Source organism: Protomyctophum parallelum (genome assembly GCF_964188405.1).
Source record: "Protomyctophum parallelum genome assembly, chromosome: 15".
In the NCBI taxonomy this organism is placed as follows: Eukaryota; Metazoa; Chordata; class Actinopteri; order Myctophiformes; family Myctophidae; genus Protomyctophum; species Protomyctophum parallelum.
Genome location: NC_139710.1, coordinates 43,696,333 through 43,719,762, shown reverse-complemented (window position 1 = coordinate 43,719,762; position 23,430 = coordinate 43,696,333). Strand labels below are relative to the sequence as shown.

The window sequence follows — 23,430 nt, the reverse complement described above, 5'->3', positions numbered from 1 at the left end:
AGTTTCTTAAAGTATATTATGCAAGCTGTTGTTTTCCTCAGCTGCTGCTGAATCCCACATCAAAACCGCACAAATGAGTATTGAGCTGTGAAGCTCCCTTTGGAATGCAGGTATTCTCCGTGGAATTCTATCTCCGCCATGTTCCCAGTGGAGCGCCAGAGGAAGAGCTGGTGGCCTTTAAACACAGTGGTCTTTAGGACATCCATGTCACGGATCTGAGTAATGTCAATGGAAGAAATAAAATACATTATTTTTTACAGTGAAATTCAACACACCACAAATCTCTGATAGCAATATCTATCCAAGAACCTGTTCTCACCATGATGTATGTGGAGTGGGAGTTGGTCCTGTTAAACGTGAGTCCAATGCTCAGTGCCTGGATTCTGATCTTCACCGAGGGTGGGGCATTGATCAGAACTCGACATGTGTGGTTACTACTGGACGTTGTGGGGTTTTCAAAGACCCCATTGGGTGCAAACAGCTGAACGTCACAGTCTGGATTAAAAAAAAACAACATAAGACATCTCTCTGCGGTCAACTGGTATTGAATTATAATTTCATAATTTATGCATTTATTCTGCAAACATTTGATGTAATCACAAATTTATAAACTTTATTTTTACATTTCTTCACATGACATTACACAAACCACACAAACATATACAACCCCCCCTCTGCCCCTAGGCTAAAAAAACAAGGTGGTGTGACAAAGCAACGGGACAATCACAAAAAGAGAGTCAAGACAGGGGTTACAGTTCACTGAAAGGAAAAGTCCTCAACAAATTCCACAAAGGCACTCCAAGCCAGGACAAAGGTTTTTTGGGCTCTGTCCACTCTATACCTGAGTTTTTCCAGAGGCAGGAATGATATAACTTATTTTAGCCATTCTTGAAAAGAAGGTGTCTTATCCGACTTCCAATTAAGGAGGAGTAGTCTACGGGCTAATAGGGATGCAAATGCCAAAGCATTTGCTTGTGGAGATGTGAGTGTACAGTTTGGGGGAATTATTGTAATCACACATTTATATAGGCATTATGCTCATTTCCAAATAATTGCGTAATTGTGTCACTGCTGACCCCTACTGGTTGATCTTTATGTTGATTGGTCCTAGGGATTGTATTGAAACTGCATGCTTCCTCTGATACACATCATGGCCTGGATAGCCTGCCGCTTTTCACCTGACAGTGAGGAATTTCACTGCGAGAACATAGCACGTATGGAGGAACATACTATTCCTCACAGTTCAACAGCCCTGCTGACAGGTGCCCTTGAGGAGTCGCTGATGCAGGGACAAAGATTGGTCTCTCCACCAGCTTCCCTCCTAAATAACATGACCAATTGTGTTTGTAATGTAGATCCCGGGCCAAGCTGGAGGAAAAGCAGATTTCAAACCCCAAGTCTCCAATGTGTTGGCCAGGTACTTTGCCTCTGCCCCACCCATGCACCACCAGTTTAAGGGATTTTAATGGAAGAACACTTCCTGTATCACTTGAGCTAAAGGTGAGGGGACAACAACACTCGCACCATTGCCCACACAGAAGCTATCTTACCATGATGGGTCTTCTTAGAGTTCTTCTGAGAGCTGTAGGTGAGGTGGACCCCATTTCCTGCTGTGAGGAGGTTCTGGCCCACCAACAGGACATTAGTTCTGGAGATCAGTGCAGTATTCTCCACCTGCTCACATTTTCTTACGAACACCAGCCGGTCAAAGAAGGCCAGGAACTCCTCTACATGCAAAACACAGTTATTCTGCTTTGTTCATTCTATCTATTTGTAAAGCTACAAAACGGCAGGGCGTGTTCCTCTGCACTGCTGCAGGGTAAAATATCACGGAACCGTTAACAGCATTGATTGATTGACACTTCATTACATCATTGGAGAACAGAAAAAAGTTGAAGTCTGCTGAACTTTTGTTGTAGTGCCTCATGTGGTCATTGTGGTGTCAGTTTGTAGCTTCATTTCACTGGATTCCATTGTAGCTTGTTGCTTTGTCGCGGCTAGTGTGAACGCAGCGCCATTACTGATAGGATAATGCATATATCAATACATCCATGTCTGCTATAAGGGATTGTTGTATACATGCTTACTCTTCTTGCAGCTCAACGAGCTCGTCTCCACGTTGACGTGAATGACCTCATCTAGAGGTCGACCTATGGACACGGTGCAGCGCCCTGTCACGTTCCTTAAGTCAAGCGTACCTGTCTCTTCCAGGAGCAGCTGGCCACACACACCTGGAAAGAAGAAAACAACATGATGAAAAAAAAGCGTCACACCAATTAGCTTCAGCTTTTTGTGATAGTGTCACCTAACTTGTTTTAGGTGTGGGGGTGGGCAAGATGGTCTGTGGGGTGGTGGTGACCAACTCTGCTGCCAGAGTTGGTTGCTGCCTCAGAGTAGGAGATGGTGGACGTTCCTCCATGGTGGGTGTAGCCTCCTCCACCCTGGCGTGCAGTGAGGGTGTGTGGGTGGGGGCGAGGTCTGTGGTGGGCTCCAGGTCTCTGCAGCTGGCCGTGTAGCAGCCCCGGATGGTGATTGGCTTGGGCATGTTCATGCAGAACAGGGGGCTGAGGGGCTCAGCAGGGTTAGAAGGCCCCATGCAGGATACAGCCCTGGACTGGATCCCATATCCACACAACACTGAACACTGGAGAAGAGTAACATAAAATTACAAAATACATTCTTTCATCAGAAAATGTGGGAGATTTAGGGTTGTCTTCCTGTTTATGGAGATATAATGCACTAAAGGGCAAAATAGGGTATTGGGGAGTGTGTGTGTGTGTGTGTGGGGGGGGGGGGGGGGGGGGGGGGGGGTACTTCATGTCTCCTCCATCGCATGCTCCATTTTGTCTCACAGTAAGCATTACCTGGCTCCATTCTTTCACTTCCCATCTGAATGTGCAGACTTGCACTAGGCAGGGCACCGTGGTCGCTGGCTTAATGGCTGAATGACAGGTCTCCTCTGACACCACCCTCTCCATCCCTTGGATGAACTGGACACAGGACACAGTCCTCTGAGCTACGCCCAGGTCACAGGACACTGAGCAAGGTGATGTACTGAAAACCTTCCACCTGGATGGGTCACAGTGTGAGATGCTATTTTGGTATTGGGAGGGGTTATTATCCTGATGTGCTGTGCTGTGTGTGCTGTGCTGTGCGTGCGTGCGAGCGAGCCCATCTCTGCAGTTGCTGTTTTTTTATATCTCTGTGGCATTTGTGAGTACGTCTCTATATTCTGTATGTGATTTACCTCGCTGGGCAACTATTGGTGTTGCATGTAACCACTGCTGTGGGCTTGTGAGAAGCACTGCACTCTGAATCCTCCACCACCTCCTCCTCCTCCTCCTCATCCCCCTCCCCTCCCGTCTCTCGGGTGCAGTACAGCACTCTGTTAACCACCCCTCCCCCACATGTCACACTGCAGACTCCTTGCTTAGATCGCCATCTGCTGACACAAACATGCTTCTGCTGATATTTTACACAATGCACACATATTACGTTGATATACTGTATGTATGAACAGTATGATTTATGTTGCTTATATTACATATTATTGATAAATACACAAAATGCTGTTGTTTGTGCTTGCATTGGTGGTGACTCACATAGCAGGACACGGGGAGGTGTTGCAGGGCTCAGAGTAAGGCTGTGGTTTGCTAGAGTCGTCACAGTGGAACTCAGCCACTCCCAGTCTGGTCTGGTGGTTCACACAGGAAAACCACACCTGCAGGGTTCCTACACAAATATCAGGCTTTGGTTAATCTTTAGCTCACTGGTTCCCCAAAGTGGGGTCCAGGCAGGGAACCCCAGGGGTTCTTGAGGGGGTTCCAGGGGACCCCCACCTTTAAAATGGGGGTCTGTGGACATATTTGGGGGACCGTGACAGAACCACTGCTTTAGCTGAAGACATCGGTTCTGAATGAAAGAAGGCCAGTGCCCTCACTTACCATTGCCACAGTTCTTTGAACACTGGCTGATAACAGGACTCCAGACGTACACAGGAGCCTGTCCAGAGCGTGGCATTAAACCGGACGACTTTATAAGCGGTGTTTCCTGGTAAGGACAATATAAGGTGTTTTGTTTAAGATTCTGCAGAATGTAGACTTGTACAATATTCTACTGTTCATCCACTGTACCTGTCCCTTAGACTCCCAGCCAATAGGACACACATCCACCACACAAGGCACAGCGTCAGGGGGTCTGATTTGCTCTGGACAGAAGCTATTATCCACTTTGACGACCTGTCCACCTTTTGACTGGACACATGACACGATGCGTTTCGCTTCTCCTGGCCCACACACAGCTGAACACATCCCTGGCTCTGACACATTCCATCTGTCAAATATGAAAGAGCAGCTTTTTAAACACATAAACATACAGAACTTTCTATTTTATACAGTACATCCAATTCTGTTGGTGTTGTATATTAATACATGGACAACATGAAAATTGCACTTTTGGAGGCTGTATACCTGGCTGGGCAGTCCTGAATGTTACATTGTTGAACGGTCTTTGGGGTTGAATCAGATGGGCATTCAGAGGCTGGGACCCTTACAATATTAGCTCCTTGTTCCTGTACACATCTCAAAGGGCGCTCTCTCTCTCCTCCACCACATGAAGCGCTACAAGGCCCAAACTCCCCCATCTCCCACCTGTAGTCATAAAACTAAGAAATCATCTCTCACTCTCACTTATTATACATCAGAGTTGTATTTTGTCCCAGCCTTAAGCACAATTCATTCTTTATTGATTCACTGATTCTCACTGCTGTCCTTAGTTAATTATTTTACAAAGTAAGTAACAATACAATTGTAATGAAGCTGTCTGTGAATATTTTATGTAAGACACTGTCTTTAAATGTGTCCACCAGAGGTTGCTGAAGCACTACAACAATGTACACCTGCTTGTCTTGATAGACTATAATGTATTGCGTAGATATTACTTTTTAATTACCCCCAAATGGTCACTGTACAAAGAATAGAAAACCACTTACAGATTTTAAAACTATATTTCTAAAAGACCATGTGTAATTATACAAAATAAATGTGTAATTTCAAAACTGGTAGTTGTATCCCTCTGTAGTGCTAAGTAGCATTTTCCACTGACTACTCCTCCCACTGACATCACAGTAAATGTAAAGCCAAATGAATGAATAATGTAAATTCATATTAAATCAACAGATTTTTAGGGAGCCCTTAAATTAAATGTATTAAATGTGAAGAGTGCATGTGTGTGTGTGTGTGTGTGTGTGTGTGTGTGTGTGTGTGTGTGTGTGTGTGTGTGTGTGTGTGTGTGTGTGTGTGTGTGTGTGTGTGTGTGTGTGTGCGTGTACGTGAACCTTGCAGGGCAGGCTGAGAGCTGACATGCTGTCTGTAGGGTCAGGGATGGAGGAGGATCAGTACAATGCTGCTCTTCTAAATGTTTGGTGGTATCCTCATCTACACACACATACATACTTTTCTGTATGCCTGTGAGAAAAGAGAGCACAAACATGAATTGAAAAGGCACCGTTTTTTGGTCATTTGATCAACTTGCATTGCCTGGCTGAGGGAAGTAGGGGAGCTGGAGGGGCTGAGGTACAGCCCCCTCGAACAGGAGGGGGGAAAAGGGGAAAGAAAATAATAATAATATGAATAATAGAAATGCCACGTTATTCTTTATATAAATAAAAAGGATAAAATAAATAGTATTCTTAAACTACACTTGACTGACTTTTTGGGTTTGTTTTTATATTTATCATAGCCTCTGCTGGCAGCGTCTAGTGAGCAGATCTAATGAGCAGATTTAAGACTTCCGGTGGACGATCTCTTCAAAATAAGAGTACCCTCTAGAGTATTGAAAAAAAGTTTCATTTGCACATTAAAACTACAAATTAAGCATTTAAATGATGCTATATGATGCTATAAGACACATATTATGTTTCTGTGTAAAAATAATTAATTAAATCATTATAATAATCTCTGCTCTGCTGCTGACGCTATTTCCGGTTACCTTTACGCACGGGGCGCACGAATTTGAATTTCTCCGGTCAGCATGTGTGTTGTTGTTGTTGTCAACATGGCTCAGAACGTCAGAAGAGAATTAGTGATTTCTTTCAACAGCAGCAGCAGCAGCAGCAGCAGTCTTCTGCCGGGGCCGAGCTATACCTGCACGCCTGGCCCTGGTTCAAGGCTTACAGCGTAAGCCTGTAAGCCTTGGACCAGGGCTACCCCTGCACCTGCAGCCATGAGCCAGGCGACTACCCTTATTACCCTCGCCTCACGTACATAATGACATTCTGGAAAGTGGAAACGTAACACACGTTGGAGTGAAAATTCCATGATGAGGGAATGAACCACCCCGGAGAGCAAGAGCACATTTGGGGTTTAAGGTAAAGCATTTACTATTTAACTATATTATTTCTCTAATAGTCACTATTGCAGTGAGAAATAATATAGTGTTTACTAATTACTATGGCCGCCGTGCCAACTGAACTGCTGAATGCTGCTGCAATTTAATGTTAGATATTAGATTCTGACGGGGAGGGATCTATGTAGCCCTCCAAGCAGAACCCAATGGTACTGAAGTTTCTGACTTTTTGACGACACAAACCGTTGGGTCCTGTTCCAGCAGTATCCTGCCACCTGGTACGCGGACATACATAAAACATAAACAACGTGGATAACGCCTGGCTGCGCTCTTTGACGACATTTCTTTGTGTGAGGGCTTCTGAATATGTGAAGTATAAGTACCCATACATGCCGCTGCGAATATCTCCTGTGGCGCGGAAGCCGTTAAGTATTTTTAATCTTTGTTTGACCGATTTGGTCGCTTTGATTCTTCTCTTCCTTCCTTGTTTATTGACACCTCATTGTACCGCCTATCTGGCTAGCTAGTGGCGCTATAGCTATGACAGAGCAGATCAGAGGCAGGGACGTAGCCGCACAAGCCAACCGCACACCGGGAGGCGGTACAATAAACGGTAAACAAACAAGAAGAAATAAAGCGACCAAATCGGTCAAACAAACGGCTTCCGCGCCACAGGAGATATTCGCAGCGGTTTCACAAATTCACAAATTCAGAATAACTTAAACTAAAAAAGGCCGTCAAACGCCGCAGATACGATCTTAGAGAGAATATTTATGTCCGCGTTCCAGAATTCCCATACGAAAATATAGTTATGAGCAGGGACCCTACATAAAACTCATTCAAATTTCAGAAAAGCTTTATGGAGGGTCCCGAAAGGGGCTAGGATCTATGATGAACTAGGTTGATAAAGCCCATCGGCACAGGTCTCCACCAGGGCAGGTCAGGTTGTGGCCTGACTGGCCTCCTGGTGGCGCTATAATAGGCCAATGGGAAAAGGGTGCCATACGAGTAATCTACAGAAATGTGTTTTGCCTAAATCGGCCTCATGGTGGCGCTATAACAGGCCGTTGAGGAATATTTGGCATCCAGGGAGTGTGTGTGCAAAGTTTGGCATGGATCGGGCCAACTGTGCTGGAGATTAGCTGATAACGGACGGACGGTGGACAGAAGGACACACATATGGACGGAGTGCAAAACATACTCTCCCCCCATGCCTTCGGCCTGGTGGAGAAATTATGACGATACAACACCCGGGTCGCCGAGCCCAAGCGCGCTGCGCTGTCAGCTCGTCTGTTGTATAATAGGGCTATAATTTATATGTTTTGTTTTGATATCGGTGCCTTGTCAATGTCATGTGTAGCCTAAATAGGCCTATGCCTTTTTATGATGCATTTTGTCAGTTTGTTCATATAACTTGCGTGTGGAGAGGGAAAGTAAAAGCCACTTTTCCGTGTGAAAATGCGCGAAAACGCGTGTGCACGAGGCACATGCACGCGCATTTTTGCGCGCACCCCCCCCTATTAGACGCTCAGCCCCTGCTAGTGTAAAGTACTTCCCGCGGGCCTGATTGCCTATTGTGGCATGATCTGTTTAATCTGGTATTTGTCATGACTAAACCAAACCCCTCACTAAACCAGATTGTTGGAGCTTGTTTGGGTCATTTTCCATTCAGAATTATTACAGCTGTGCCCATTGGGCACTGGCCTACTTGTAACGATGCAAGTTGGAAATTCATGCCCCACCCAGATATTATGTCTGTGTCCCTTTTATGCCCATATATGGAGTTATTGGTCAGTCATGCCCAAATATGGAGTCTATGCAGACGTCAGAATGATGTCAGAACAGGCCAGCTCCATATATGGACACTGGGCAGAGCCTGGGCATAGGCCTTTTGTGGCGGTTCTGGACAACCGTGGGTCCGACTGACTCGACACCGGGCACTGCACTCCATGTGGGGGTGTGGAACGCGTGTCGAACTTGAAGTCGGTGGTGAGAACGGTTCTCGAGTTACGTGGATTACAGACGTATACACACACACAGAGACAGTACATTTATAGTTATAGTTAAGATGATGGCATAAACGTTCAATTTCAACATGGTTTCTTCTGCAGTTTGATCTATTTGTTTATTTCATTCTAACCATACTAGAGTATATTGGGTGGTTTTCTATTTTGTTGGTTTCATATTAACGGTTTCTTACCTGAGCCGCAAGTGACAGAACAGGGTGTTGTGAGGACAACCCATTTCCTGCTGGGTTTGATCTCTGTCAAATAATCATTATTGTTGGGTACATAGAACTGGTATGTGATGTTTGGATTTGTTTTCTCTCCATATTCTTTTCCATATTTGCGATAGACCTGAAAACAATAATATATGACTCTGATGTAAAGGTCAGATGTTTTACATGCATAATTTCCCCGATTTCATTCATGCAATTTGAATTTAATTACTTAAGCCCTATTTTACACTATAGCCGATCTTCAAGCTACCAACGTCGTCAGACTGTGGATCTGCTATGTTTTCTTTTTATTATTTCAAATAGGGATGTCAGGGTTAATGTGGTTAAATTCAATTCCTGGATTTAATATTATTGAACATGATCAGTTGAACCCAACCTGCAGTTTGCCAGTAATAACTATAATGCTCTATTTATTATTATTATTATTATGACCTGTATGTGTGTCTCCTGCTGCAGTGGCCCAGGAAGCCAAAGCTCCTCCATTTGGGGCAAAAGGTCCGGGGTCAGATACAGGCTGTATGCCAGATGGTGGTCATCCAGTGGGGAGGGGTGGGTCGTGTTGAGAGCCATGCCACCCGTCCCAGCCACAACATACTGATGGTCCCCAAGCATCACAGCTGTAATGGAGAATGGTAAACACCAGCTCCTTTGGTTCTGTTCTATTAATAGTAATTACCCACTGAATCCCTCTCTCATATAAACCTCTCTCACCCATATGAGTGAAGACAGGCGCCATGTTGACCACGTGCACCCGTGTGGCGTTCACTGGCAGAGAAAGGAAGGTAACGTACTCTAACAGAAAGAAGAGATGCAGTTAATGTAGGAATGCAGACGCACAATAAAAAATTACAAGTTTCCATTATAATCTATTTCGTGCTGTACCTCTGGCCCGGCCACCGTTGTAGGCATTGGAAGTGAAAATGCAGGACGAGGCGTCTCCACCACACACTCCACAGATGTCCTCTACTTTCCCAGAATGCAGTACACCATCGCAGCCAAACAGCTTGTTAGAGACCAATCAATTAATCAAAATTATTGGTTTAAGAGTATCACAGTATGATATATGGTATCTAATTCTCTGACATGTCAGACCAGACCTCAATTCAATATATTTTTTTTACTTCTACATCGCAGAGGCAAGTAAGTAAGTCAAATTGTATGGGCATGAGGCCCTGTCTTCTGTTTCTAATAATAATAATAATAATAATAATAATATAATAGATTTTATTTATAATAAAATCAATAAACACATTAGGCATTTTTAATTCGGCCAATTTGCCCATTCTGCATAATTATTACTTTTATTTTGGTACTGAGTTGACAATTAATAGCTTTGTACTTTTACTCTAGTAAAACGCTTATTGTAGGTCTTTTACGCGGGCAACTATACTTTTATTGTTATAGTTACTGTGTGTGTGTGTGTGTGTGTGCATGAATGCGTGCGTGTGTACCAATCAACCCCAATCAGTTGACTGCTCAGTGTGAATGGCCCAGCTGCAGGGGTCAGTGGGTCAACTCAGACAGACAGACATACACACAAAGTACTTCTTCCACCACTGGTAAGATGTTTACCTGGCATTTTCCTTGTAGACAAGCAGCTGTAGAGCCAAGGGGTGATGCAACAAGTGGCTCACACCGCGTTCCATCCACAAACTGAGACCCACGACTTACTATGAAGTTTTCTCCCTCAGATTGGCACATATGTCTGCACTGTTCATCCCCTGGTGGTGATGAGACATAAAAGGTCAAGTAAATCAAGACAATACTAATAGCATTATTCACACCGATATACTCATACAATGAATAGTGACATCTCGCTGCTTGTACTTAAAGTTTGTGACAAATTCAACCTTCTTGAAGTGGTTAAGTAAAGTTAGTCTGCTCAGTTATTATATATCTTTCATTTTGTTTATTATATGTATTTCCTTTATATCTTGTATGTTTATAATATTCTTTGTTGCTGAAATGTTGGAGAGCAGTACAATTCATGTTCTATTATCCTATGGTGTCACCTGTGACAAAGCCTACAGCAGGAGTCCAAGTATACAGAGAAGCAATGTTTGGCAACAGGTAGAGGGGCTGGGAGTCTGTCTTGGAACACTGTTCTGCCATGAAGTCCAACTCGGTGCTCTCACATGGCTACAATCACAAGGGGAAAAAATACACGATTCTAAAGTACTGTATATAAGCATGACCTCAAATGCTAAGAATGCTATATAGATAGAATCAGGCCAGGTGCCAGCTGAGAACAGAGGAGAAGGTGGGTGACAAGGAGACAAATTCTCGGGCCTCTCAATATATGCTGTCAGGATATTGAACTGCTGGTAGTGGGTCTACGACCGTATTATGTTCCAAGGGAATATTCACACATCGTCGCCATTGTTGTTTACATCCATCCACGTGCAGTAGCGGCTGTTGCGTGTGACGTCATACACGAGACTGTTGCTAGGATACAGACACAACACCCTGAGGCGTTGATGCTGATTTCTGGCGACTTCAACCACGTGACACTATCGTCTCATCTATCTGGCTTTACACAGTATGTGGATTGTTTCACCAGGAAGGAGAAAACTATTGATTTGATGTATGCCAATGTGAAGGGTGCATACAGTGCTGTGGCACTGGCTCCACTCCACAAGTCAGATCATAATTTAGTTTTTCTCCAGCCCCACTACAAACCCTGTGTAGTGAGGCTGCCTGTTACCACCCACTCATTTAGGAGATGGACACCAGAGGCCAGTGAGTCTCTGAAGGACTGTTTCGAGCGCACAGAGTGGAATGTACTGCTGGAGTCACAGGAGAGTGACATTGATGGGATGGTGGACTGTACTACTGACTACATCAACTTTTGTAGGGACAATGTGGTCCCAGCCAGGACTGTACGCTGCTTCCCTAATAATAAACCCTGGATCACCAGTGACATCAAGGCACTTCTGAACCAAAAGAAGGAGGCCTTTAGGGATGGAGACAGGGAGAAGCTCAAATGTGTACAACGTGAGCTGAAAGGGACAATAAAGCAGGCGAAGCTGGCTTACAAAAGAAAAATTGAGAGGAAGCTGCAGGACAATAACACCAGAGAGGTGTGGAAGGGGATGAGGACCATTACGGGCTATAAAGCCAAAAACAGCCAGCCCGTTGAAGGGGGCGTGGACAAGGCCAATGAGTTCAACCATTTTTATAATAGGTTCAGCACAGGGGCTGATGATGGCCTGTTACCATCAGGCCCAGCTCTGTCTGCTCGGGACTGCAGTGTCGCCAGTACTGCAGTTGCAAGGCCGGCTATACCTGCACCACCATCACCACCTTTCATCACAGTGGATGAGGTGAGGGTGGAGCTAGGGAGGCTGCGCCCTGGAAAAGCAGCAGGCCCAGACGGGGTGTGTCCAAGACTCCTGAAAGTGTGTGCAGCCGAACTGGCAGAGCCCTTACAGAGGATCTACAACCTGAGTCTTCAAAAGGGGAGGGTCCCGGTTCTGTGGAAAACATCATGTCTTGTACCGGTCCCCAAGGCAGGGAGGCCGAGTGAGCCAAAGGACTACAGACCGGTGGCCCTCACGTCACACATCATGAAGACCCTGGAGAGGCTGCTACTGGGTAAACTGAGACCACAGGTCAGTGACATACTTGACCCCTTGCAGTTTGCATACCAGGAACACATTGGCGTGGAGGATGCTGTCCTCTACATGATGCACAGAGTCCACTGTCATCTGGACAAGCCGAATCGCTACGCAAGGATTATGTTCTTTGACTTTTCAAGTGCTTTCAACACCATCCAACCCCCCATACTCAGAGACAAGCTGAATGGGATGGGGGTGGATCCCACCTTTGTAACCTGGATTACAGACTACCTGACAGGACGTCCACAGTATGTCAGGCTGGGGAATTGTGTGTCAGGGACTTTGGTGAGCAACACGGAGGCACCCCAGGGGACTGTCCTGGCTCCCTTCCTGTTCACACTGTACACGTCAGACTTTAAATACAACACGGAGTCCTGTTTCATTCAGAAATACTCTGATGATACAGCAATCGTGGCGTGTGTCAAGGGTGGGCAGGAGGAGGAATACAGGGAGGTGACAAGGGCGTTTTTGAGAGTGGAGCAAAAATAACTGCCTCCTGCTGAACACCTCCAAGACCAGGGAGATGGTGGTGGACTACCGCAGGAAAAAGCCTGCTCCTCTTCAGCCCGTCATGGTCCAAGGGACAGCCATTGATCAGGTGCAGTCCTACAAATACCTGGGAGTCCATCTGGATGAGAAACTGGACTGGGCTCTGAACACTGAGGCTGTGTATAAGAAGACACAGAGTAGGCTCTTCTTTTTGAGGAGGCTCGGGTCATTCTGCGCATGTTCTACCAGTCGGCAGTGGCAAGTGTCCTTTTTTATGCTGCAGTGTGCTGGGGAGGCAGCGTGATGGACAAGGACGCTAAGAGGCTGAACAAGCTGGTGAAGAAAGCCGGCTCAGTACTGGGGGAGAGGCCGGACTCACTGGAGTCTGTTGTTGAGCGGTGCACCAACACCAAGATGCAGGCCATAATGGACAATGTGAGCCATCCGCTCCACAGTATCCTTGTGGGCCGGAAAAGCAACCGCAGGGATCTGTTCCGTTCAGTGCCGTGCAACACAAACCGGTTCAAGAGAACTTTTGTACCAACAGCTATTAGGCTCTTCAATTCGAAGGCCAGCCGCTAGGTCTATGAACTGGACTGAGGTTTTTTTTTTTAGATTTTAGTTATTTATGGGCCTGAGTGCAATAACAAAGGATTTTTAATCATCCCCACTGTCACCTTTTAAATGCTTTTATGTTTATTCCCGCTTAGTCTTTAACATGTGTCCCCCTGCTTTTGTGATGTGTTTTTTAACTAACATGCCTGTACGAGCTTTGGGATAACCTGAATTTCCCCTTGGGGATCAATAAAGTATCTATCTATCTATCTATCTATCTATCTATCTATCTATCTATCTATCTATCTATCTATCTATCTATCTATCTATCTATCTATCTATCTATCTATCTATCTATCTATCTATCTATCTATCTATCTATCTATCTATCTATCTATCTATTAAGTAAGGTGTCTGAGATTGACAGTGTCGCAGAGTCATGGTGGCTATTTACAACCACGAGCAACAGCTAAAATCCTTGTCATGTCTGTCTGTCTATCAGTCTAATGTCTAAATTGTAAACCCTATTGACTGTATAGAGGCCCATTGTCAACATAACCAGCGGGCACTTACCTGCAAGTTACAAAGTTCAGCTTCGATGTCCTGGCCCTCACAATAATTCCCTCCAAACGCAGGTCTGGAACATTACACATGACAAGTATCCTGATGCATAAATCCCATATATTTAGTCATATCAGAATAAGTACTACCATCACATTGTTATTACTGTAGTATTATTACACTGGCATCATATATTTGTTACCTTGGGTTATTGCACTGCCTCAGGTGATATCTGACTCCCCCACCACATGTCCGTGAGCAAGGGGTCATAGCAGACCAGCTGGACCAAGAACCATGCACCACCACCACCGTGGAGCTTAGCTGGTCTGGGGACACACAACGCCCCTTCACACACCACTGTAGGGAAGATAAGCCTCATTAAAAACCTCTGTGTAAATTACTATTCGTATTGCTGACAGATTTAGAGTAAACATTTTGATAAAATGCCAAGACACAGTGGAACTTCACAACAAAGGATTTCCAAACTGTAAAAGCAGACGTATGGTCACCGGCTGGTAATAAGCAGTGATGGGAAAAGTAGTTTTGTAATACGAATAATAATCAGGATCTTCAAAAGTCTTCAAATAATTAAATATTAAATATAAATATAGTAATCAAATAATTAATAAGTAACCAGTACAATATTTGAGTCTGAGATGTAGGTGGAGTAGAAAGTAAAATGATTAAAAATTGGAAATATTCCAGTAAAGTAAAATTACATCAAAACTGTACTCAAGTACAGTACTTGAGTAAATGTACTTATTTACTTTAAGCCACTGTTAATAATAGATCACCACCTGCTTAGGTGCACACTCTGTTCCGTCCAGCAGTGGAACCAGAAGGCGTTTGCAGGAACTGTCATCCCCAGGGTTAACGTGGCAGGACAGGACACGACACACCGGCTGAACAGACAGAAAACATCAATACTGTACTGTGTAGCCTCACAACCCGCCACCCACAATGCGACGCGACCCGTTGTGAGCTTGTAGATCTATATAGTTTTCGACAGTATAATGACTGACATGCTCAGTATCACCTCAGACTGGGCATCACGTGTGATCCTTACCATGTCAGTATTAGTGAAAGAGCAGGCCCTGGCCGTGTTGCCGAAAGCTATCCGACACTGGTCATCCACTCCATAGTATAGCCCTGGAGGAAAGCCTTGCAGGGAGCCTCCCATTGCAGGCAAATCTTGTACACATTGAGCCTTTCTTTGACTGGGATTGGGAACACCATTCACATACACATCAGTCTAATTAGATTGTATGCTTATTGCTTAATGTGCCTCACAAAGGTGGATACACTTTTTAATTTACATAAGGGCAACAGTCTACATTCATAGATTGGTCACATGAAAAGCCCCCACAAGTGCAATAGACACGTAAAATAAACCAGGTGAATAATTATGGGGCTTGCTTATCAAAGGTTCTTGAACTACTGTAGAAATTGTCATTCTTAGAGTTACTATTTGAGCCTTACTAAAGTGTGTACGGTAAGTGATGTCACCTCTTGGGGACAGTGATCCCTTGGTGTTAAAAGTAGCTTAGTGAAAACATTCAAATGTAAAACAGCACAGCCCACAACACAAGGAAGTTAATATGAATGTATCATCTAATATAATTTAATCTTATACTGCCTAAGGGTGCGGTCACACTAAACTTTAATTCTGCCTATGTGGGGGAGTCTGCCAATGCATTTCAATGGGAACAGAGCGATCTGTTGCCATTCATGGATTTCAGCCAAAACAAAACTTATTATATTTGTATAATAACCAAAAACTCAAAAACAATTCCATGAATATAAAAACCCTTTATGAAATAGTCAAAATAGCCAATATACAAGCTGTGAGCTGGCAGATCGGCTGTTTTCACTATTTTTGAAATAAGGCTCAGAATGTATTTTTGTAAGTTTGGGGCCCAGGGAGACACCAAATTTGTCTTTTGGGTCTCGAGCAAAAAGGTTTCGGAACCACTGCCTTAGAAGTACAAATATAACCAAATAGACCCGTTACTCTCTCAATGAACATTGTGGGAGTTTACTGTGTATGCTCCATGTCTTATTGGTGAAATGCTGAAGAAAAATGCCACTTTGAACGGTGGCAGTTCACATGATGAATGGGTGTCATTTTAGTGCACAGCTGCATAATACAGGTGGTCCCACCTGAAGAAGGTGTACAGCTGCTGCCTGCTGCATTGGGACCAGGTGAGATCCACACTGTTGTAGCCTCCATCAGTGGCCATCATGAACCCACTCGTGCTGCAGGTGTTTCCTACACCATCGTGGTTTATTCCAAAACTGGTTAAAAATAAACCATGACACTTAAAAAAGTTAATAACAGGATGTTTGGGCTTTGATGCAAACATCATCAACAACAACAATAAAATACATATTATAAATCTTTCATTAACCATATGGACGGTATATAAGCCATATTTTTATATTTTATACTTCATTGGACGACGGTGTCATGCAGCGAATTTATCCAGTCTGCAAGTCCAGAGCTTGTAGATCATCTATTTCCGCTATTTTAGAATGTACACATATTTGTTTAAAAAATGTAGATAAATAGGGATGCCAGTCTTATTAGAGTTATGCTCTACCTGTGTCCAATCTCGTGTGCAATGGTGATACCCAGATCAAAGCCTGTGTCCTCTGTGACCACACAGCTCCAGTCACTGGTGCAAGCCCCGCCCAGCTGTGCCACACCCCTGACAAGTTTGTTCCCATCAGGCAGCACCAGGTCATACCTGTTGATAGAATAACAATATAAGATCTAGAGGTCTATATTTCCACATAATGTTTTTGAGCGGTGCCACACCGCTCGAATGACTGGCCGCTTGTGTATGTCTGTATGTCTGAGTACGAACAGCTGCAATACTGCTGCCAGCCAGCGTTGTTGTTGAGCAACCGCTCAGTTCACACATTTTCGTAAATGAATGCCCTACTTCGTCAATCGCCAGATCTGCTATCTGCTATAACTAGTTAAGTTAATTTGAAAGTGGTTACGTCTGTGGGTTTTATAAATATTTAACTACAATGGATCCGTTCCCACCCAACAGCAGCAATATGAAAATATGGAAAAAACAAACGGATTCAAAATGACCAAATGTTTCATTATTTACTAGTGTGCTTAGAATAATCATGTCTCAATAAAACCTATGAGTGAAGCTCGTAGAGCCAGACTCCAGACACATCTAGAGCCAGTCCAATTGAGTACCTGGTAATGTAAAGCAGAAGATCGGCATGTAATGGGTCTGTGTCATTGGAAGGGTTGATCCTTCGACCCCAGTCACACACACTTCTAAGAGAAGCAGTAATGTCGGTAGACATTTGGATCTCTGGCTAGAAGAGAGAGGAAAGAATTAGTAGCTGAGTGGGTAGAGAGGTCCTCTGGGCCCCCGCTCATCCCAGTCTGTGTTGAAGTTTCCCTGAGCAAGACACTTAACCCCGGCCCTTACTGCTCCCTCCCTGTATAAATAGCACCCACTGCTAATAGTTTGGATGGGTAAATGCAGCAGATGAATTTCACGTATGTGCAAATGTATAGTGATAAATATTGTACCACCACAACAACTAAAGGGAAATAAATGATTCTTATCATTATGTGCCATAAGCATAACAGACAGTCTATCAACCCAATGCCCCAATCTCGCTGTTAATTTTCTGTATTATATCATATGTTCATGCATGTGTTTTAAATTGTTCCCTTAAATTGTTGTAGGTATAAACTGTTGAACCATAGAAATAAGTACTTTTTTGATGTATATTGTTTATGTTTTACAGTCTATTATCATGGTATTTAGTGCATGTGACAGTGAATTTGAATGTGACTGTGGAGAAGAGGACAGACCTCTGGCTCTGACAGGATGATCATGCGTACCAGGTGCACCCTCATATTGGCCCCTAAGGTCATGTCCCTCAACAGCTCCGAGGCCTGTGGGGAAATTACATGGAGTGCAGAGCAGGCAGGCGAGTCTTTGAATCATGCAACAGGTGTGTGTGTGTGTGTGTGTGTGTGTGTGTGTGTGTGTGTGATGGGGAGGGGGGGGTTACATGCCTCTGGTTTTGGAATCGCGCTCTGGTGATTTATTTTTTATCGCCAACATCTTTTTCCCTTCTTCTGGTATGTTTGATAATATCACAATTTAACAATTTAACGGTGGTTCGGGTATCTAGTATTCCTGAGCGTCTCCCTAGGGAGGTCCTCTGGCACGTCCCTCTGGGAGGAGACCCTGGCAGACCAAGGGCCAGATGGGGAGATTATATCTCCATGCTGGCCTTGGAACGCATTGGGATCTCCCAGGATGAAGTGGCTAATGTTGCCCGGGAAAGGGAATTCTGGAGCTCTCTACTGGCACTGTTGCCCTGGTAATCCGACTCCTGATAAGTGGTTGAAGATTCTTTTCTAACATTCACATCTGTGTGAACTGAGTGGTGCAACTCTGTGTGGGGGTCCCCGGTGGGTCCCCGTAACTTCCAGACCCACAGGAACTCGCCCAGGGTGCCAGCCCGGTTCCGGCGTTTCGCCCAGCGTCCGAAATGGTCAAGAAATGACAGAGTTACTGTGTGGGGGAATTAGCAGACACCTCCCCCTCCCCCTGTCCCCCTCTCCCTCTCTGTAATTAGCAGGCAACAGTGCAACACTATCTCTCTCTCTCTCTGTTTCTAGCACAACAGCGCCACTTTTGCCCCTACTGGTACTCTAAACATAGGGACATAGGGACACGTGCAAGGACATAGGGACATTGCTGTTCTTTGGAGTGGTTGCCCCACTCAAAAAGAACAGATCTACAAGCTCACAACGCACCACAATGGGATGTGTTGTGAGCTTGTAGATCAGATCTTCTCGTTATTTGTCATATACCTGTGTGTGTGTGTGTGTGTGTGTGTGTGTGAGCTCACGATGTTAAGGTTGGTGAGGATGTATCTCTCAGTGTCCTGTTTGTGGGCCTGTTGGACATCAGGACCCACGACCACCAGTAGTTCCAGATGTGTCACATCAGGCATCACATTGGCCCTGCGAAACCGCCTGCTGACTGTGGTTAAAGAGAAATTATAGCACAGAGCTAAAGGAGGCGGAAAAACAGGTGCTTAACGGAGAATTGAGAAGACTATTGGTCTTGAAGGTGCTTCTGGATCAACAAGAATGTACAAAATGACACAGAAAAAAGGTGTACAAAAAGGCACAAAATGGAGGAAATATGTATAATAAAAACAATGCTTTTATTAATGTATGGCTTGTCAAAGTTAAAAAGCCAACATGTTTCGACCAGAGTCGTTTCTTCATCCTTGTCCTGATGAAAATCACTGGTATTTCTTTCCTGTGTGCCTGGATGTTTCTCTCTGATTTCACAGCAGAGCTACTACTTCTCCAGAGTGCCTTATCTTATGTAAATGAGCTAAAGGGACAGTCCTCAGATGCACACTGCGTCGTATAATGCAGTGTTTCCTTATGACAGTAATAGCAGGACAGTTGCCACAGCATTGAATGCATTTCTTCAAACAGTTGTTAAGCTTCCTTTACGCTCCATCACACACGGGTGTCGCTGCCAAAAAGAGCTGATGTAAAAGCTAATAGCTTGTAGACCAGTTCTTTTTGGCAAGCGACATTGTCATACTACAGAGCATAAATTAAGCTTTATACAGTATAGTTCAGCCAAACGAATGTACCTGAGGCAGTGTCAGGTTGAGATCCCATATCCCTTTGATTGTGAGAGTTTTGAAAAACCTTGAGAGAAACACAAACACACACAGTGAAATATATATCAGTATATCTTTTTTTTAGATCTCCATAAAAACAACAGCATTTGGCCTATTCCTGTCTTGCATCCGTTTCATCTCATTTCACAAAAGGTTATATATACACAGTATATATATAGTTACATTATATATATATATATATATATATATATATATACAGTATATATATATATATAGGGCTATCGTATAAGACAGAGATCGTGTTAAAATGTAGTTATGTCTCTCTGTAGGTACATGTACCACGAGGACAATAAACTGTTGAAAGTTGAAGAGTTCAATGTACTTTGCAGATGTCCCAAGCAGAGGTCTCATGAAGCACTACTGTGGCTCCTGTACTGTACGTATTCTCGACCTACCTCCTCCACCAATGGAGATCTCATTAGAGCAGTGGAGCCAGGCAGCAGTGACAGCAGACACAGCAGCATCATAAACACCATATCTCCTCTCCTTCCTGTTGGTCTACCTGACAACCTGCTTTAATGCCGGGAGGAAATCTCTGATACAGTATACGACGTGGTTCGCCCCGGCTCTCAGTCAAACTGGAGCCAGCCTTGCAGGGAAGTGGACAGTGTGTTTACCAAAACACTAGGGACAAAGTTGATCTGTGGCACACGTCACTCTGTGTGTGTGTGTGTGTGTGTGTGTGTGTGTGTGTGTGTGTGTGTGTGTGTGTGTGTGTGTGTGTGTGTGTGTGTGTGTGTGTGTGTGTGTGTGTGTGTGTGTGTGTGTGTGTGTGTGTGTGTGTGTGTGTGTGTGTGTGTGTGTGTGTGTGTGTGTGTGTGTTTTTTTCAGGAGGAAAGATCAATGGAGAAAAAAAGGTTCGGTTCATTTATGGGTGCTTTGACTCATTAATTAGTCACTTCCTGTTTGATTGTAATAAAAATCAATAGTCTGTGTCCCGTTGTTCAAGAGTATTTCTTAATAGTCGTTTTGGGCTGAAGGAAATCCATAACAATTCATGAAGGTTGTGCTGCAGGATGCAATTGGAATTTCACTGATAGCTTATAGGATGTATAATTAATTTGACATCTAAAACCACAATACTGAACAGAACCTTTTTACTGCCACAATCATGTAATGAATGAATACACACTACTCAACTGTATCATGCATTACAGTGTTAGTTCACGAATACTTTACAACCACTAGAGGGCAACATGCTTCTATTTGTGCTAGACTTCTCAGACCTTTCTCACTGGATTTCAAGAAGGTAACAGACAACCTCAAAGCCCCTTATGACAGCATATTAATAACTAGCTCTGGTCCATAGCTCTAATGCGTTTCATTCGTAGAAGCAGTAGAAGGCTATGGACCAGAGCTAATTAATAACCAAACATTTATTTAACCAATAACAACAATGAAGACTTAAACTTCTAAAACCAGGACTGTTTTTAAAAGCTTTTGATTATCATGTAACACGCTGTGGAGTACACGCTGTGGAGGATCAAATTGACCTGTTTACCTATGGGCAGATAAGTGACCAAAAATAAGTAATTCTTGGTTACATTCTTTTTCTATCTTTCATTTCAAAGTATGAGTTTTTTGTTCATAATTCTGTATGTCACAAGTAATTTACACACACACACACACACACACACGCGCACACACACACACACACACATTACACTTTTTTTAATGATTACACAAGTGTGTCATGGAATTGCAGCAACGTTATTTTCACAGTAAGGCTGTAGCCTATAGGGTAAACTGAACTCGTTACATTCACCCACCTCTCTCTCTCTCTCTCTCTCTCTCTCTCTCTCCATGTCTGCCCATCCTCTCTTTCCTGAGGGGTATACTTTATCTCCATAATGCCAGGGATTCAGGCCCCATCTGCCATTCGTCTGCCAGATATCTGTCTGTTGTCACTCTCAATTAACAGCTGCGTTTCACAGGCATTAAACCAGCATCAATGTTCCACTAAAAAAATACCTCCATGCCCAGGCTGAATTCCAGAGCAATGCTACAGACTGTGATATGTGTCATTGTATCTGCATACCCACGCTTTATATGAAAGGAAGGAGCTGGGATTGTGTATTCATGATGGTCTGAATTATACATACAGCCATATGGGATGCCCAAGTGTGTCCAACTGATGCTTCCAAGTTGATGTCTTCCAAAACATGTTGTTCGAGCAGCAATTACTGAAAAGAGAAAAGGTTAATCAGAGTTAATTGTTGCATTTCTGTGTGGTGATACTAACGACCAAGGTATAATAATAATACTAATAATAATACTACTAATAATAATAATAAGTGTAATAATAATAATAATAAATATAATAGCAAAGTTTATTTTCTTTTATCATAACTGGTCACTTATGTTAACATAGGCTACATCAATAATATACGAATATACGGTTTGTTTCAAGAAACATTGTGTTGAAAGTTTTTTGCACACACACACACACACACACACACACACACACACACACACACACACACACACACACACACACACACTCTGTGTCTGTTACTCTTTCCTCCACTGAGATACATTTCTGTACACTGGATCTGTTTTGCACTGCATATAAAAGGATTCTCATTCATCAGCTGCCCTTGTTTTCTCCCTCTATCTGTCACACTGGTTCTGGAGAATCACAGAACTCACAGTGCACACACTGTCCTGTACAATAGTCTGTACACCTAATCCTTTTGGCCGCATACATTGTATAAATAATAAGCGTCAATGAAAGGTGAAGCCATAACAATAAATTATCTGTGATCAATTTAATCTTGAAATGGCACAGCATTTGCTATCTTTCATTTAAACAGCTCACATGGAAACCCTGTCTAGTAAGCACAGTATTGAGACAAAACGGAGAAACTAAATATTGAAATCCCTTGGCTTGTTTTTTATGTCAGCATTTTGCCCAGAAGGCACTGCCTTGCCTAAATCAGGATCTTTCATGTCAGACTCATTAATGCTGCATTATTATGGAAAGTTCTGCTATTGACTATTTATGAAGCTGCCATAATGACTGATGCTAAGCAAATGACAACATGGCACAGAAACACATAATCACTAATCATGACATAGATTTTTCAAATACAGTATAATGTATGAGTGTTTCCCCCTGCTGTGAAGAGGGGTTATGTTTTTTTTCCAAATTTTTTTTTATCCCACGATTTTTCTAACCCATGTTTTCACCCATAATAATAACTAATTCTCTCGCCTTTATCTGCTCTGTCTTTTCAGGTCTTTCTGTGTCTTTATCACATTCAATTGATCATGAATGGAATTCAGGACAGGAGGCCAACCTTTGGCCACTATGGTAAATGGATTCAAAAAGTAATCTACCTCTTGCACTATTTATAATGCAATTCCTCAATGGTGGATGGTTATGCGAGACAATCAGCCTCATTCACTGTCTAGCAGCTTTTGACTGGTAGCTATAGTGTTAAATTAAGATAGTAATAATAATTATTATTTATCCATAGGCTGTGCGTGGTGTTGGTAACTTTTTACTTTTCTATATGAATTCCATGTCATCATACATACTGGGGCTCTTTTTAAATGTTTGTCCATGTTTTGCTTTTAGTTTTTAGCTTATAAGTTTCTTAAATAGGTTCTACGTTTTATGTCGCACTGCCAATAACTGAGGGGAAACGGTATTTCAAATACATGGGAAATTGATAATTAATGTGATTCTGATTCTAATACAGTAATAGGTCAGTCTGGGGAGCAGTATGGGTTGGCGCCCCCCAGCCTGTGTCTTCCGTGAGGAAGAAGCCCAACAAACCCACGGTGAGGCCTTTAGGAGGGCCATTCAAGCCTCAAGCGGAGCCTGCGGCACCACCAAGGGCAAGGTGGAGCCTGCGGAAACGTTGCGGCTCGAGAATCCACCATTCTGAATAAAGTGCC

At 43.5% G+C, this 23,430-nt stretch overlaps 1 protein-coding gene across 1 annotated transcript; it reads right to left on the bottom strand.

Moving 5' to 3' along the window:
• Window positions 1–14: 14 nt before the first annotated feature.
• adamts13 (ADAM metallopeptidase with thrombospondin type 1 motif, 13) lies at window positions 15–20,003 on the bottom strand (the record flags this gene model as incomplete). The annotated part of the gene is made up of 29 exons (XM_083783512.1): window positions 15–215; window positions 320–495; window positions 1,551–1,727; window positions 2,088–2,231; window positions 2,311–2,644; window positions 2,865–3,069; window positions 3,248–3,442; window positions 3,603–3,732; window positions 3,945–4,050; window positions 4,134–4,332; window positions 4,470–4,649; window positions 5,336–5,465; window positions 8,546–8,702; window positions 9,017–9,201; window positions 9,296–9,376; window positions 9,467–9,587; window positions 10,157–10,305; window positions 10,597–10,723; window positions 13,819–13,882; window positions 14,009–14,163; window positions 14,604–14,708; window positions 14,873–15,023; window positions 15,967–16,101; window positions 16,407–16,553; window positions 17,024–17,148; window positions 17,657–17,740; window positions 18,709–18,842; window positions 19,477–19,534; window positions 19,923–20,003. The coding sequence occupies 29 exons, from the start codon at window positions 20,001–20,003 to the stop codon at window positions 60–62; spliced, it is 4,191 nt and encodes a 1,396-aa protein (XP_083639638.1). The 3' UTR covers window positions 15–59.
• Window positions 20,004–23,430: the final 3,427 nt, after the last annotated feature.